Below are 14079 nucleotides of genomic sequence, written 5' to 3' on the forward strand. Positions count from 1 at the left end.
GAGTTTGTGACAGTTTTCACTGTTGTTGTCAGGAGTTTACTGAAATCAGGGTGACAGGTAGTGCTGGTTCTAGGAAGCCTGAGTTTGTGGCATTACACTGGCCACCCCCCCCCCCCCCCGCCACAACCCTCTCTCTGCCATGGGGGTTGTGTGTGTTTCTGTGTTTTCCCAAGGATTACAGGAGCCTTATCCAGTTTCATAACAAGTACATACATGTATAAACATACACACACACAAAGCTGGCTTTGTGCACCGAGCTGTCAACTGAAGACACACACGATGAGGGATTAGGCTATGTAATTACGTTCAGTCTTCGCATATGGTCACATAAATAAAGGTAACGTGCTGTGACTGTGATTGAGAATCATCAATCACAAAACAGTATTTTGCTAATCTTCTGCAGTTTCAGTCATGTCCGTCAGACTTGTCGTTCAGCTCCCCCTAGTGAGCTCACAGGAAACTCGCTTTTGAGGTGGAATTTGCAAACCATTGTGACTGTCTGATTTCGATTTATCTACATTAAAATATTTTGTTACAATTTTGTCAAAGCTTTAAAATCGGTGAAGTCCGGAGTCACTTTTTACCCTTAAGTTTGTCATATTTGCTCTCTCCTCACAGGACAATAAAGATGAAGAGCAGTATTTCCCACTCACCGCCAACCATAGCTGTTGGGACTGGGTGAGGAGGAGAGAACACGAGAGAGAAGGAGAGGAGCTACTGAAGGAGAGAGAAGGAGAAGGGAAGTGCAGAGACAAAAGAAGTACAAGTAAGAGTTTAACAGGTAAAAATTTGGCTTTATAGGAAAAATATGTTCAATGTTGCCACAAACTTGAAAACAGTTAGTGTCAAAGCGTGTACCTTCTATCTCACCACAGATTTTGGCTTACCTCGATGTTACTGCTGGATCATTGGCCCTTCCTGTGAGCTGTCCTTCGCCTTCTTTATCAACAAACCCCCTGCAACTTCCCACGTTGAGCCTGCAGGGCAGGGGAGCCACAAGTGAATTTTCATGGCAGCGGCACTCTAGGGCTGCCATGGCAGCTGCTGCCGCTGATGCCTCACACCATATTACCGCACTGACGCCGGAGGAAGAGGGACGACGGACTGCCGCCAAGCTGTTTGGGAGCGCCGCCCCGCTGCCACGGACAGAGAGAGAGAGAGAGAGAGAGGGGGGGAAAGAGAGAGAGAAGGAGAGGGAAGAAGAAGGAGAAGAGGTAGGGAGATTGAGCGGGAACGAGTGTTTGGTGTGCGGGGCTCTGTTCGCCTCCCAGGAGAAGCTGCGGGTCCACGCCTTGAGTCACACAGGAGAGAAACCCTTCCACTGCTCACAGCCACACTGTCCCAAGGCCTTCAGCTCCAAGTACAAACTCTTCAGGTATGATGCCTCGATCACATCGCTCAGTTCACGTCTTCTCAAATACAGTGTGATGCAAGGCTCCTTTAGCTTCCTCAGAATCCCTAATGAGCCACTTCAGAAAGGATGTAATTTTTATTTTTATTCGATATGTGTGAACCTGAAAAAGTAGTAACTTGATCTTCAAAAAGCAATAATAGTTGGTGGTGACCAAACAGAGCTAAAAGGAGAGTGAATATTGGACTTACATTCATCAGGTGGCCAAGAGCACGACTCCAAATGAATGCTAATGTTGCTCTGTAACTGCTTGATGCGTAGAAAAGCCACTGTTTCTTAACATATTTGCCATAGCAGCTTTATAATGTGAAAAAATGTAAATGTTGTGTTTGTAGTATAGTGTCAAACTCATCAGCATACAAGGACATTTGGAATCTGGTGAATCACAGGAAGTGGTTCGGGGATCCATTTTGGGTCCTGACTGTAAACCACTGTGACTCATTTATGTATACTGTATTTGGACACAACGGTTTAGACTGAAAGGAAATCATGCTTCACTTTAGCATGCAAGCTACTGGCAGACTGAATAACAAATGTGACAATAAGACTAGGAATCTTGCTTCTACTGAAACACCTTTACTATTCACAGTCTCTCTTTCTTGTGCTCCTTTGCAGGCATATGGCCACACACTCTCCACAGAAGACCCATCAGTGCTCATTCTGTGAGAAAATGTTCCACCGCAAAGACCACCTCAAAAACCACCTGCAGACCCATGACCCCAACAAGGAGGCCTTTAAATGTGAGGAGTGTGGGAAGCACTACAACACCAAGCTGGGATATAAGCGCCATGTGGCCATGCACTCTGCCACAGCAGGGGATCTCACCTGCAAAGTGTGCATGCAGAGCTATGAGAGTACACCTGTCCTCCTGGAGCACCTCAAGAGCCACTCTGGGAAGTCTTCGGGTGGTGCCAAGGAGAAAAAACACCCGTGCGACCACTGTGACCGTCGTTTCTACACACGGAAGGATGTGAGACGGCACATGGTGGTCCACACGGGCCGAAAGGACTTCCTGTGCCAGTACTGTGCCCAGCGCTTCGGCAGGAAGGACCACCTGACACGGCACGTGAAGAAGAGCCACTCACAGGAGCTGCTGAAGATCAAGACGGAGCCTCCGGATATGTTAGGTCTTTTAGCTTCTGGATCCCCACCTTGCTCTGTGAAAGAGGAGCTCAGCCCCATGATGTGCGGCATGGGTCCCAACAAAGACCCCATGATGGGCAAACCTTTCCCTAGTGGGGCCCCCTTTCCAATGGGCATGTACAACCCCCACCATCTCCAGGCGATGTCCAATACTGGGGTGGGTCACCCACACCCGTCCCTAATGCCCAGTTCCTTGTCTGCAGCTATGGGCATGGGCTGTCACATGGAATCCCCTGGATCTCTTCACCCACACTCCCATCACCACCACCATCATCACCACCATCACCACCATCACCATTCCCCTCCACTGCCCCCCCACCACCAGCCTCCGGCTCCCCAGCAGCAGCACCAGCCCCAGCCAGCCCCCAAATACCAGCTGGGATCTACCTCATACCTGCTGGACAAGCCCTTGAAAGTGGAGATGGAGAGCTTCCTCATGGATCTGCAGAGTGGCTTGCCAGGCCCGGTTCCCTCTGCAGAACCCCACGCTGCTGCCTCACCCCCCAAGGACGGACTGGAGCCCACCTCGGGCCTGACGGATGAGCTTTGCGGGGATCCCCTCCTGTCCAAGAGCCCTGCGGTGATCGCTGAGTCTCTGTGTGCTGCTAACATGGACTTCTCCCACCTGCTGGGGTTCCTGCCCCTCAACCTGCCTCCCTACAGTGCCCCCATGAGCACAGGAGGGCTGGTGATGGGCTACACCTCATCTGCGACCTCCTCTTCTTCTTCCTCTTCCTCTTCCTCATCTCTGCACGCTGCCGAGCCCCATGCCGCAGCAGTTGCCGCGGCAGCAGCTGCCGTTGCCACAGCACCTCTTACCTCTTTGCAACCGCAACCTCAGGAGCAGCAGAGCTCCAGTGGGGGTCTGGGCCTTGGACCCCTGCACCCCCTCCCCCCAGTGTTCAGCTCCAGCCTTAGTACCACCACACTGCCTCGCTTCCACCAGGCCTTCCAGTGAGAGAGCCGGCCCTTGGACCAGCCCTGCCCAGCCAAGATGGCCTCCACGCCCGCCTCAGCTCAGCTCAGCTCAGCATGGATATTTCGGGCTGTGGTTCTTTACAGAGCCTGATCAAAAAGTTGGAGAATTAGAATAAATAAACACACAAATGAACACTTAGAAGCCTTAAATGAAAGCGCACAAAAGCTTTTGATTGAGCCTTAAAAGGAAGTTAAACCCCTTTGAGCAAAAAGGAAAAGGTGAGAAAAGAAGTTGAAGCAGCTTTTATTTGGGCTTTTTTTTCCTATCCTATAGTTATAACAATGTATTAACCCTTCTTTTTTAATTTACATATACTTCCCCTTTTATCCCCCTTCCATCCCATATTTAGTAGTATAGAGGGCAGGATCAGTAGGCCAAAAGGCGTGGTACTGCATTGTTTCTAATGTTATAATTTAAAAAAAAAAAACCAAGATAATTTTTAGTGAAGATTGTCTGTCTTGTTGTGACCCAGAAAAAATATAGTTTGAAGTGGATATTTTGTTTTACTTTATTTTTCTTTTCCAAATGTAAGAACATGGTAGAATGTGTCTCATCTTGAGTTTTGAACCACCCACTCTAATAACCTAAACTGTCATGATAAGTATAGAGAGGAGAGAGATCAGTGAAGGAATGAAGAGAGGTAGACATTGAGTCAACAATTGAACCTTAACGTCAAAATCCTCCTATAAACAGCTAGGCTAGAGCCACAAAAGCGACCCCTGCCTCTAAAAAAAGTGCTCTTCAAACAAGAAAAAAATTTCGATGGAAGTCCCAATTTTTTTTTTTTTTTTAACTGTAACTGATGTGCTCCTAGAGTCAGGTCCGTTTTAATGAAAGTAGCTCACCCAATGAAAAAAAGTGGCCAATGTCGCAATTGATAAGAGTCCTCCGTTTGCTGCCAAACACAAAGACCAGTCACACACATGGCCACACATTTTTAAAGAAAACAAAAAAGAAAGAAATGTGAAAGTGTGTGAGTTAGCTGACAATGATGTATTATCATGCTGGCTTTTTTACTTTTCCTCAAGAGAAGCACTTTTTTTTTAGCAGAAGGCACTTCACCTTTAGGAATCTCCTTGGGAAACCTTTAGTCTCCTTCCTCGTGACTTCTAGAGGTTTTCATTGCCTGAGAGAGAGACTTTCTCCTCACTTGAAGTTCCTCACAAGACCCAGAATCCACCTGTTTTTTTTTTTTGTGAAGACTCTCCTTCCTTCACCTGTCTTCCTTCTAACAGTTATCTTAAAAAGTTCCCATGATACTGATATACTGCAGCTGTGTCTCGGCTGCCTGACATATCTAAGATATAGGCTATATTTTTGGAATATAATACAAACACATCTTTACGCAGTCTTTTAAAAAGATGCATCATCATGGTAATGATGAACCCTGACATATGTGAATGGCAAAAAACAAGAATTACAGTGACAGATGAGGAAAAATGTGTTAAAGAATGTTATTGCAGTGTACGAAATATCTCAAAAATGAATATTATAATTGCTTTTATCTCAGTAAGGTGTATTTTAGGTAGACGTATTAAAACTAAGTGATGATGTTTTTGATGTCTGGCAGGTTTACATTTGTGTGTATCTTGCATTTTTGATCAAACAAATGGATGAAGTATTAGCTTTTCCCTTAAGCTTTCTGTCATATCCAATCTTTACCTTTACATGTACTTGAGTTAGTATAGTGGAATCAGAACTGTGGATGGGAAATATGTATAGAAGGCTGTTAGTGGCTTAATAATCAAGTAGGATTTGAGCTAGATAGATAGTGTCATAGGGATGCTGACATGGATGGCCTATGAATTTATGACTGTAGGTGTTTATCCGGTGGAATATGTAACCCCTGCGCTGTGATGAAATCCCTGCCGATTTCACTCTGAGCTCAGTGGTTTTGAATATCTTGGAGCTTAGAGCCTTCCTAAACATTCACCACCAGCCTAAAAAAAACCTGAGCCCAAAGTTAACCTAAGCCTTAAAGTGAAATATGTGCTCTTTATCTAATGTTCTGTCTGTGGCATGACCAACACAACTGGCATATCAATAACTTCACACAGGGCAGAGCTCCTGCATCATCTGTGATAGTTCATTTTGTGCGTAAATGTCATTCTAGTCATAGAAGAAGACCTGTTCACATAGCCGTTTGCAGTCATCATACCACGGGTAAGCCCCACCTACCATAAAATGCTGAGTAAAAACGAACAAAGAAAAGAAAAAAAACGGAAAAAACATAGCACGGAAAAAAAGAAAAAGAAAATACATATTGCTGCTTTTAGCTACGGTTGCTGATGAACGACAACTGTAGACCACTAGAACATTTCAGTTTTTTTGTAGGATGGACAGCGAGCTGAAAACATGCACAAACAGAACCGACAAAGTGTTCATCAGCCCCGCCCCCCCCCCACCGTACTCCTCCTCCTCTTCTCTCAGCTGCTTTGTAGAGTCAAAGGAAAAGGGTCTGAAAATGCGGCGATATCTGGAAGAACGCAGTCACTGAATTCCCAGGCTTTGACATTCAAAGCACAGGGGGACACATGACTGACTGCATGACTTGGGGTATTGCTTATAGTCATATATTTGTTTTGTTTGTTGTCATATGATATATTATTTTCTGTTTGTATAAAACAGGACCTCGAAAAACAACACAACACATCACCTCATTTTTATTTGTTTTATTTTTCTTACCAAAACCTGGGGAGAAGAAACTACATTTTTGCATTGTTACAAAATGCTACAAGTGTAATCGGATTTTTATACTGTAGGATGTGAAACCCCAGCGATGAGCAGCTGATGCGCCCTGTGTGTTAGACAGGTGAATATTCCCCTTGGAAGGTGGGATCAGCTGAAAACTCAGAATCAGCAAGCACTGATGTTGAAAAAAGCTTCCCCACAGTCTGACTGTTGAATCTCAACTTCATAGTTAAAATCGGAGATTTTATCTTCCACGTCCTGAACTAATTTGAAACTTAATTTACATTTCTTAGTCTCCCCCCTGGAAGGTCATTATTTTGGTGATGACTCTTGTCAAATGATCAAACTTTTTATTGACTCTAAATAAATTAGCTGCTGGCACCTTTATGATAATTTGCATGATGTATTAAAAAAAAAAGGCAAGTTTGAAATTTGATCTTTATTATGAGTTTAAAAAAAGTCGTTTTGATGAAAAATCTTCTTGGCTTGAGCCAAATTTGTAGCAATCAAATTGAGCATTTATATTTTTGTAACAAATATTCATTTAGTCCTAAAAAAAGAGTTAAAGGAAAAGCTTTTGGCATGTATTAAGTTTGTCCTCCCTGGGTTTCTGTGAGCTAATCTGAATTCTAGCACTTTCAACCTTTAAAAAAAGAGTATTTTTTTCTTTTAAAATTTCAGCTTATATGTTCATATGTTTTTAATTTTGTATTGATCCTGTACATGTATGTGCCATTAGTTTGATGTGTAGACTTTATCAACCTTTGTGTATTTCTCTTCTCCAAAAAAATAACAGTATTTTTGATAGACTTTTCACTAATATCCTTCTACGTAAGAGCCCTCTGCCCCTTCTCCTTTGAAATGTTTTTTTTGTTTTTGAGTAACCAGCTTTGCCTTCTTTCTCATAAATTTATCTAATCAAACTCTACAGCCAAGTGTTTGAAGAGAACAGCAACAACATACATTATCTCTTAGTCTGAGGCGGTGAGAAACGAGTGTTGTCAGGAGAGTGTCAAAGCCACAACCTACCACACAGAGACTCATTTGCAGGCCATTGTTCGAACCACATGGCTGGACAAGAATGAAGTCAGGAGCGACCCCAAAATATAGCACTTAAAGCCTGCCACCATGCTGCAAGAATTACAGTTTTGGTTTTTCATTGTGGGCAAATGTGGCTTTAAATTAATGTTACTAAATGGCAACTCATCAAGTAGTGGAAAAAGAATACATTTTTTGAGTTTTTGAAGACAGAAGTGAAAAGGGTGATCAGGCCATACTTGTAGCTGTCTACCACAGACGACAACAGATCTCACGCCTGCTGTACCACCTAAGCGCATCTTGGTAGAGTCTTTTCTGAGGTGTTTCTAGAGTGATTCAGGACTCTGTCAGTCATTCTTCATAGTGGGATGATTCTGGGAAAATGGACCCTGTTTCTGGACTCATACCCCGATCTGTATGGAAGCCCGTTTCTGAAAAGAAAAGAGAAGAAAAAACAAAAAACAAGTCATACTTATAAGATACAAAGTCAAACTTTTAACTTGCTAAATTAAAATGATGAAATACTAAGTCAAGCTTATGAGATATTAAGTCAAAAAATAAGACCTAATAAATCAAATTGATCCAGATTATTGACTTGACTTATAACAATAAAAATAAAGTCACTGTCAAAATTATGTGATACAAGTCAAAATCTGACTTAAAATTTAAAACAAGTATCATAATTTAGACTTAGCAAGCAAAAAACATCTCATAAATCTGTCTTACAAAGTCAAAAATTTGACTTAGTATTTCAAAATTTTGAATTTGTAAGTCATTTTGACTTACCAGTAATTTTGACTTAGTAAACATCAATTTTGATTTTGTAAGTCAAAATGTGTATTTACTGCTACTACTGCATAATACAAAATTATTACTTGATTCGATGAGTCAAAATTGTATTTACTGTCTCTTCATCCTGACTACTATGTCATAATTTTAATTCATGAAGTCAAAACTGACAGACTAAATGAAACTTTTCATCTACTATCAGGATTCTGACTTACTACAGTATCTTGTCATTTTGATTCCTCCTTAGTATTTTTGCACAAGTTCCTCCTCATTTTGTTTTTCTTTTTCTGGCAGAAATGGGCTTTCGTAGCCCGAGCTAACACAAAAAGCTGATACCAAATCAGTCATCTCTGAAACACTTGATATAAAGTGGATCCTCCCCTGACCGCTGACAGTGATGTTGTTCTGTTCCTCGGCTTGGCTGTTGATCCATTACCTCGACCTGCACCTACTAGGGATGCACTTATCCTCACCTTTTCCTCTTTACTAGTAGGTGCAGAACACAAAAAAGTTAAGGGAAATTGTTTGTCAGTTTAAGCCTGAAAAAAACTGATTTGATTTTAATAATGCTCTCTCTCTCCCTCTCTTTTTTTTCTTTTAATAAGAAACTGGGTACTGTCTGATGCAGGCAACATCCACATGTAGTTTTATATATTTCTAGCTTAATGTAAGTCTTGCATTCCAACCTCTTTGTGTATCTTGTTTAGTGACATAGCCCTTTATTTTTTATCACTTGCTATTACAGCCACCTCTGGAATAAAAAAAAAGGTGAAATAAGGTGAACGAAAATAGAATATTTGCATTCACTTACACTATTTTATATAGCATGGAGTTTATCAACTACAGGGAAAATTATATAAATGATGTGCTTCGGAGAAAGAAAGAAATGAGAAGTCTTGCTTTTTTTGTTACATATCTCACATGCAATCAGTTGCTGCAATGTAAAAGTGACAGATTTGTATATTGGTTGATCCAAAGAGATGATGAACACAACAACAGAACTATTGACTTATTGTACAGTACAGTGTATCTTTGAGTTGTCATGTGTTATGTTGAAATGATTAAAAGACAAACCAGCGGTTTCATACCCTCTTTGCATTCTTTTTTTTTTTATTTCAAAGAGATTTTTCTTCATTTTCCTCTTCAAAATATCGAATTCCTCTACAAAAGAGCAGCATAAAATTAAAAGTCATTATTCAACATCATTTTAACGGCTGGGTGGCATAGGACCTAATACATGGCCATAACTACCATGGAGGACCACGCGCTCATGTCCTCTTCATTTTTTCTGGACATTTCAGGGCTTTAGCATTGGGGTGAAAATTTTCAGTAGTTAAAAACGTACATTTATGAGGTCGATTGTAGGATTCCAGTGGCCCATTTGAATTTTATTCTAGGCAACATGGAGAAGAATTTAAAACAGCAGTTAGACATTTGACCTCAGTGAACCTTAGACCTTAGTTGGGAAATAAAAAAGCAACACACTTGCCCAGAGAGAATTATGTGACCTTGTTGTAATTATAAAGACAATAGAGACAAAGTTCTGAAACAGTTACCTGTCTATCTAATTGATGCTTAGTTAGTTGTGTTGAGTTTACTTGTTGGTTTGATTTTCAGATGATTTTTTCTTTGAATTCCTGCATAAATTAAACAAAACTTACTCAGAATCTAATTGTGACCTACCATTACAATCTTTATTTTACTACATTAAAAAAGTTCATTGTTTTGAACCCAGATTGGCTCTTTGTCAGGCACAGGGTTGTTAAGAAGACTAAGAGTCTACAGCGATGCTATGCGTACATGTTCACAATGACGATGCTAACGTGCTGATGTTTAGCAGGTTAGTTTAGCGTGTTAGCATACTAACATTTTACACTAGCATTATACCTAAAGTACAGCTGAGGCTGATGGGAATGCTACTTTGCATTAGTATTGGTATTTCATAAACTAAAGTATTGGATAGATTAAGGATTTGACTTGATGATGGTACTAGATGAAAAGTTAAAGGATCAGCGGATTATTATATCAGGATTATTACAGGTCATCCTGCAGGGAACATTAATGTCTGTACAAAATGTCATGGAAATCATTACGATATTTCACTAAGAACTAAAAATGACTCATGACTTCAGTATCATCCTGGCTACAGCCCTGTTTAGACATTAGTAGTATTACAAATTTGTTTTTAAATCGCAAAATTTTAATCCAAAATTGATATGCATAGATTGTTTGGGGATTGATATCTGGGTTGGCAGGAACAGCCTGTGTGAGTCTTTTTTTTCCCCCCTTCCACAGGTCCATTCATCCATCCCATTCAGTTTAGGTTTTTTCCCCTTTTCTGGGGACTCGGATCAGTTGCTTACAGTAAGCAGTGCCGGAATGGTTTGAGCAGACTCATGACTAAAAACATGCTCAGACAAATCTCTAGGATTTGATTTAAGAAAGTAATAAAATTCAAAGTGAATCACCATCCTAAAAAATAGTTTACAATACCAGCCTGGAATATCTCAGGACTACCTAACTGGTGGCTTGTGTCCCGCAGTTTGTCTAACCCTTATATTGGTCCAGGTTCTGGATTATGTCTCAGAGAGCTGCACCAGTGAGCCTGCATGCATAGCTGCGTGTCAAGGCTGCCCTAATTATAGTCCTATGGAGCTAACCTATACTTATACATCAACTGAGCTGACTCTCACACATACACTTCCAACTGTGCCATAACTTAAGAATAGAAACTCTTTTGGTTTTGTATAAATTTCTTAGGAGGGACCTGGACGGCTCGTACGGAGGACTTGAAAGGACTGAACCACCACACCGCATACTTTGTAATTTGATCAGAGCTTTCCAGACACTGAACATTTTGGAAACGCAGAGAGAAAAACCAGGAATTAACACCATGTCATCAACACCACTTCTTAGCCCCTCTGGATAAAAGCGTTGTCAGAGGATTAAAATGTAAATGTAAGATTTTAACATTTCAGTTAAAGGGGCACTTCAGTGATTTAGTACTGCATGTGCACGGAGTTGCTAGGCTTGCAATAGACACATCAACAGAAGAATGGTCAATAGTGAGGCAGCAGACCCCAAGATATCTGCTGGATCCTGCTCTTCCTTTACAACTCGACTCAGTAGCATCTTTCACTGGACTAACCCTGCCTGGTAAGTTCCCATGGCTTTCAAAGCCCCTGCCCTAGTTTCTAATGCAGGCTCTTCCGGATAGTGAGGGATTATTGCTGTGTCTGCCATCTGCCAATGCCAATGTGTGTTTTTTGAATGGGCAGCAGCAGGACGCAACTGTCCCGCTGAAGCTCACAGCTACAACCAATTGGACTGTCATCTCATCACATAGCAAGTATAGTGAGTTGTATCTTAAAACAGAGAAAACATTAGCCATGTAACACAATCAATGTGCTATAGAAAGTTTTGCTAACTATTATAGCTGTTGTGTATTTGCCCAGAGTGGATAATCGAACTTTGAAGCTGATGATGCTCTAAAACTGTTAGACACAATAACAATGCTAACATGCCGATGTTTAGCAATGATGTCACCTTTGTCTTAGGTAACACTAAACACAAAGTAGAGCTGAGGCTGATGGAAATTAATTTTGCAGGTATTTGAAAACTACCTGCAAAATACAATTTAATTCGTATTGGAAAAATTAAAATGTTGACTTGATGTTTGTACAAAATTACATGGTAACAGTTGTTAAGATACATGTATTTCAGTCTGGACCATCAGAGTGGACCGACCGATCAATAGAGTGATGTTGCCATCCATAGAGTCCTGCCCCCATTCTGGACAAAAATTTGTAGTGTCTAAATCCGAGCTGAGGTAACCCTAATGACATCATTAGAGTTATTTTCTCAGACTTTAGAAATGCTCCTTCAGTGCCACATAATAAAACTAGAATGCTACACAGTAGAATGCATACTTCCGCGAACAAATGCCCTCTTGCAAAAGCTGAGGAAAAGTGAAAAAAAAAAATCCTGGTGCCTCCCCTTTAAATGGATCTGCATCAAAATTTTAGGGGTTCTTCCCCAGCCCATTCCCCATCCCTCCACCAAGTTCGTTGCAAAGTGCTCCAGCGCGTTTTGTGTAATCCTGCTGTGGAATAAACAATCCAGTAAACGAAATGAGTGACACGGGTGAAAACATAACTTTCTTGGGGAAGGTAATAAAGTCCAAGAACTTCAAGAATATTTCGAAAACACAATGGAAACTCTTTTTCATATTCAACTTGTCATCATTTTATTGTTTTGTCATTGTACATTTTGTAATTGGACATTCTGTAAAAGAAACAAAGAGAAAAGTAACACAAACAGGTTCCTTTGAGAGTCATCATGAGCGTCATGCTTTCAGCTAAAACAATGACAGGAATCATTATAGAGAGCGCCACAAACAGCAAAACGCAACAAATACAAAGCTGTTTTCTTTTATTTACATTGTAAACCCCTTGATCATACATACGCACGCATGACTCGGGCCACTTAAAAGTCTATCTGTAAAAAATCTCCCCTGGTACACACACTGCAGCAGGAGAGGAGTGTCTGTCTTTACATGTGTGCCAGAGCTCAGTAACTCTGTGACATAATACAGAGGGCAGAGGGTGGTATAGTGAATAGGTGATGGTATCTGATGGAATGGAAATAAACATGAGTAACCATTATTACAGGAACATAGTCATTTGAACTGGGGCTACCTTGGATGCTTTACTGAGCAGTCATGTCCCCCAGCACGAGGCAGGGGAAACTTAAAAGGTTTTGGCTCGTCTCGCTCTCTTAAAGCGGCTCATTAACAGCTCATCAAGTATTGGATGGGCTTCTAGTGAAGGTAGGAGAGGGCAGGAGGATGAGTGACTCATTCATTCAACTGTTTTGCCCCTGGAGAATCAGGGTTGATCGAGGCACCTGTCCCTTCTCTGTACAGCCCTGCACTGACAAATCATCTCTATTTCTGTGCAAAAATCGCCTGCCACTAACATTATATACTCAAAAAAAGGATCAATTGAAGCACTTCCAATTCCTCAATGAAATCAGTTTGATGGTAGCCATAAAGGCTGTGATAAATACAACTACAATGAATGTTAAGGTGTAGGGCTGAGAGTGCCCTGCATGCTGTGTGGGTTTAGTTTCATTTCATTTATTCAGAAGGAGCTTGCAATGCTTAATAAAAATGTATCTTTTCACTTCTGTGCTGCTTGTCTTTAGGATATTCTCTTCACATAAGCACTATCTCTCGGCCAGTAACACCCACCATTAACTACAGTATACTAAAATTATATTTCCCTGTGCTCCAGTGTTCTGCAGGACCTATCTGTCACAAGGCAGTAGAGACTAACAACTGTCCTGTACAAGAAATACACAGTAGATTTAGACAGATATTGATCTGCCTGTGTTGTCGTTAAGGGATTAATTTAACATTTTGGGAATTACACTTGTGTTCTTGCCCAGAGTAAGATGAGAGCACTGCCATCACTCTCATGTCTGCATGCTAAATATGAAGCTACAGTCAGCAGCCAATTTGCTTATCTTAGCATAAAGAAACAACAGGTTGTGGTACTTGGATAAAAAAAAAACCAAATAAATGTGTTAGTTAACTAGCTTTAGAGGTGCCGGTAGGTGGATTTTGTTATCTTTGGACAGAATCGGCCTAGTTGTTATCCTTCATTTCCAGTCTTTATGCCAAGCTAGGCAAACTGGCTGTTGATGGTAGCTTCATATCTAACACAAAGTTATGAGAATGGTATCAGTCATCTCATTTAACTCTCAGGCAGAAAGGGAATAAGTGTATTTCAGGAAATGTAGGACTATTTCTTTACTGTCATGATGATGATGTAATTTGATTAATATATATGTTGTGTAATTTAGCTTCAGTTAAATACATTGGTTGTCTATGAGAAGCCCTAAACTTGAGTAGCTAGTCAAATCACATTTTTATCAGATTCCAACCCATATTCTACATGTTCTAAGTCTTTTAGCGGAAAACTAGCTTAAAAGTGCAACCAAATTTTTGTATCTACAAAAATGTAAT

At 40.9% G+C, this 14079-nt stretch overlaps 1 protein-coding gene across 1 annotated transcript; it reads left to right on the forward strand.

The window, feature by feature from the left end:
- The first annotated feature begins 1162 nt into the window (after positions 1-1162).
- Positions 1163-4292, forward strand: plagl2 (pleiomorphic adenoma gene-like 2). The gene is made up of 2 exons (XM_040154048.1): positions 1163-1375; positions 2027-4292. Exon 2 carries the CDS (start codon positions 2031-2033, stop codon positions 3510-3512), a length of 1482 nt encoding a protein of 493 aa, XP_040009982.1. The 5' UTR covers positions 1163-1375; positions 2027-2030; the 3' UTR covers positions 3513-4292.
- Positions 4293-14079: the final 9787 nt, after the last annotated feature.

The sequence above is a fragment of the Xiphias gladius genome, chromosome 18 (genome assembly GCF_016859285.1).
Source record: "Xiphias gladius isolate SHS-SW01 ecotype Sanya breed wild chromosome 18, ASM1685928v1, whole genome shotgun sequence".
Classification (NCBI taxonomy): Eukaryota; Metazoa; Chordata; class Actinopteri; order Istiophoriformes; family Xiphiidae; genus Xiphias; species Xiphias gladius.

What these genes read in the sequence shown, in the direction of transcription:
- plagl2 (XM_040154048.1), top strand. Translation starts at nt 2,031, where the DNA reads ATGGCCACACACTCTCCACAGAAGACCCATCAGTGCTCATTCTGTGAG.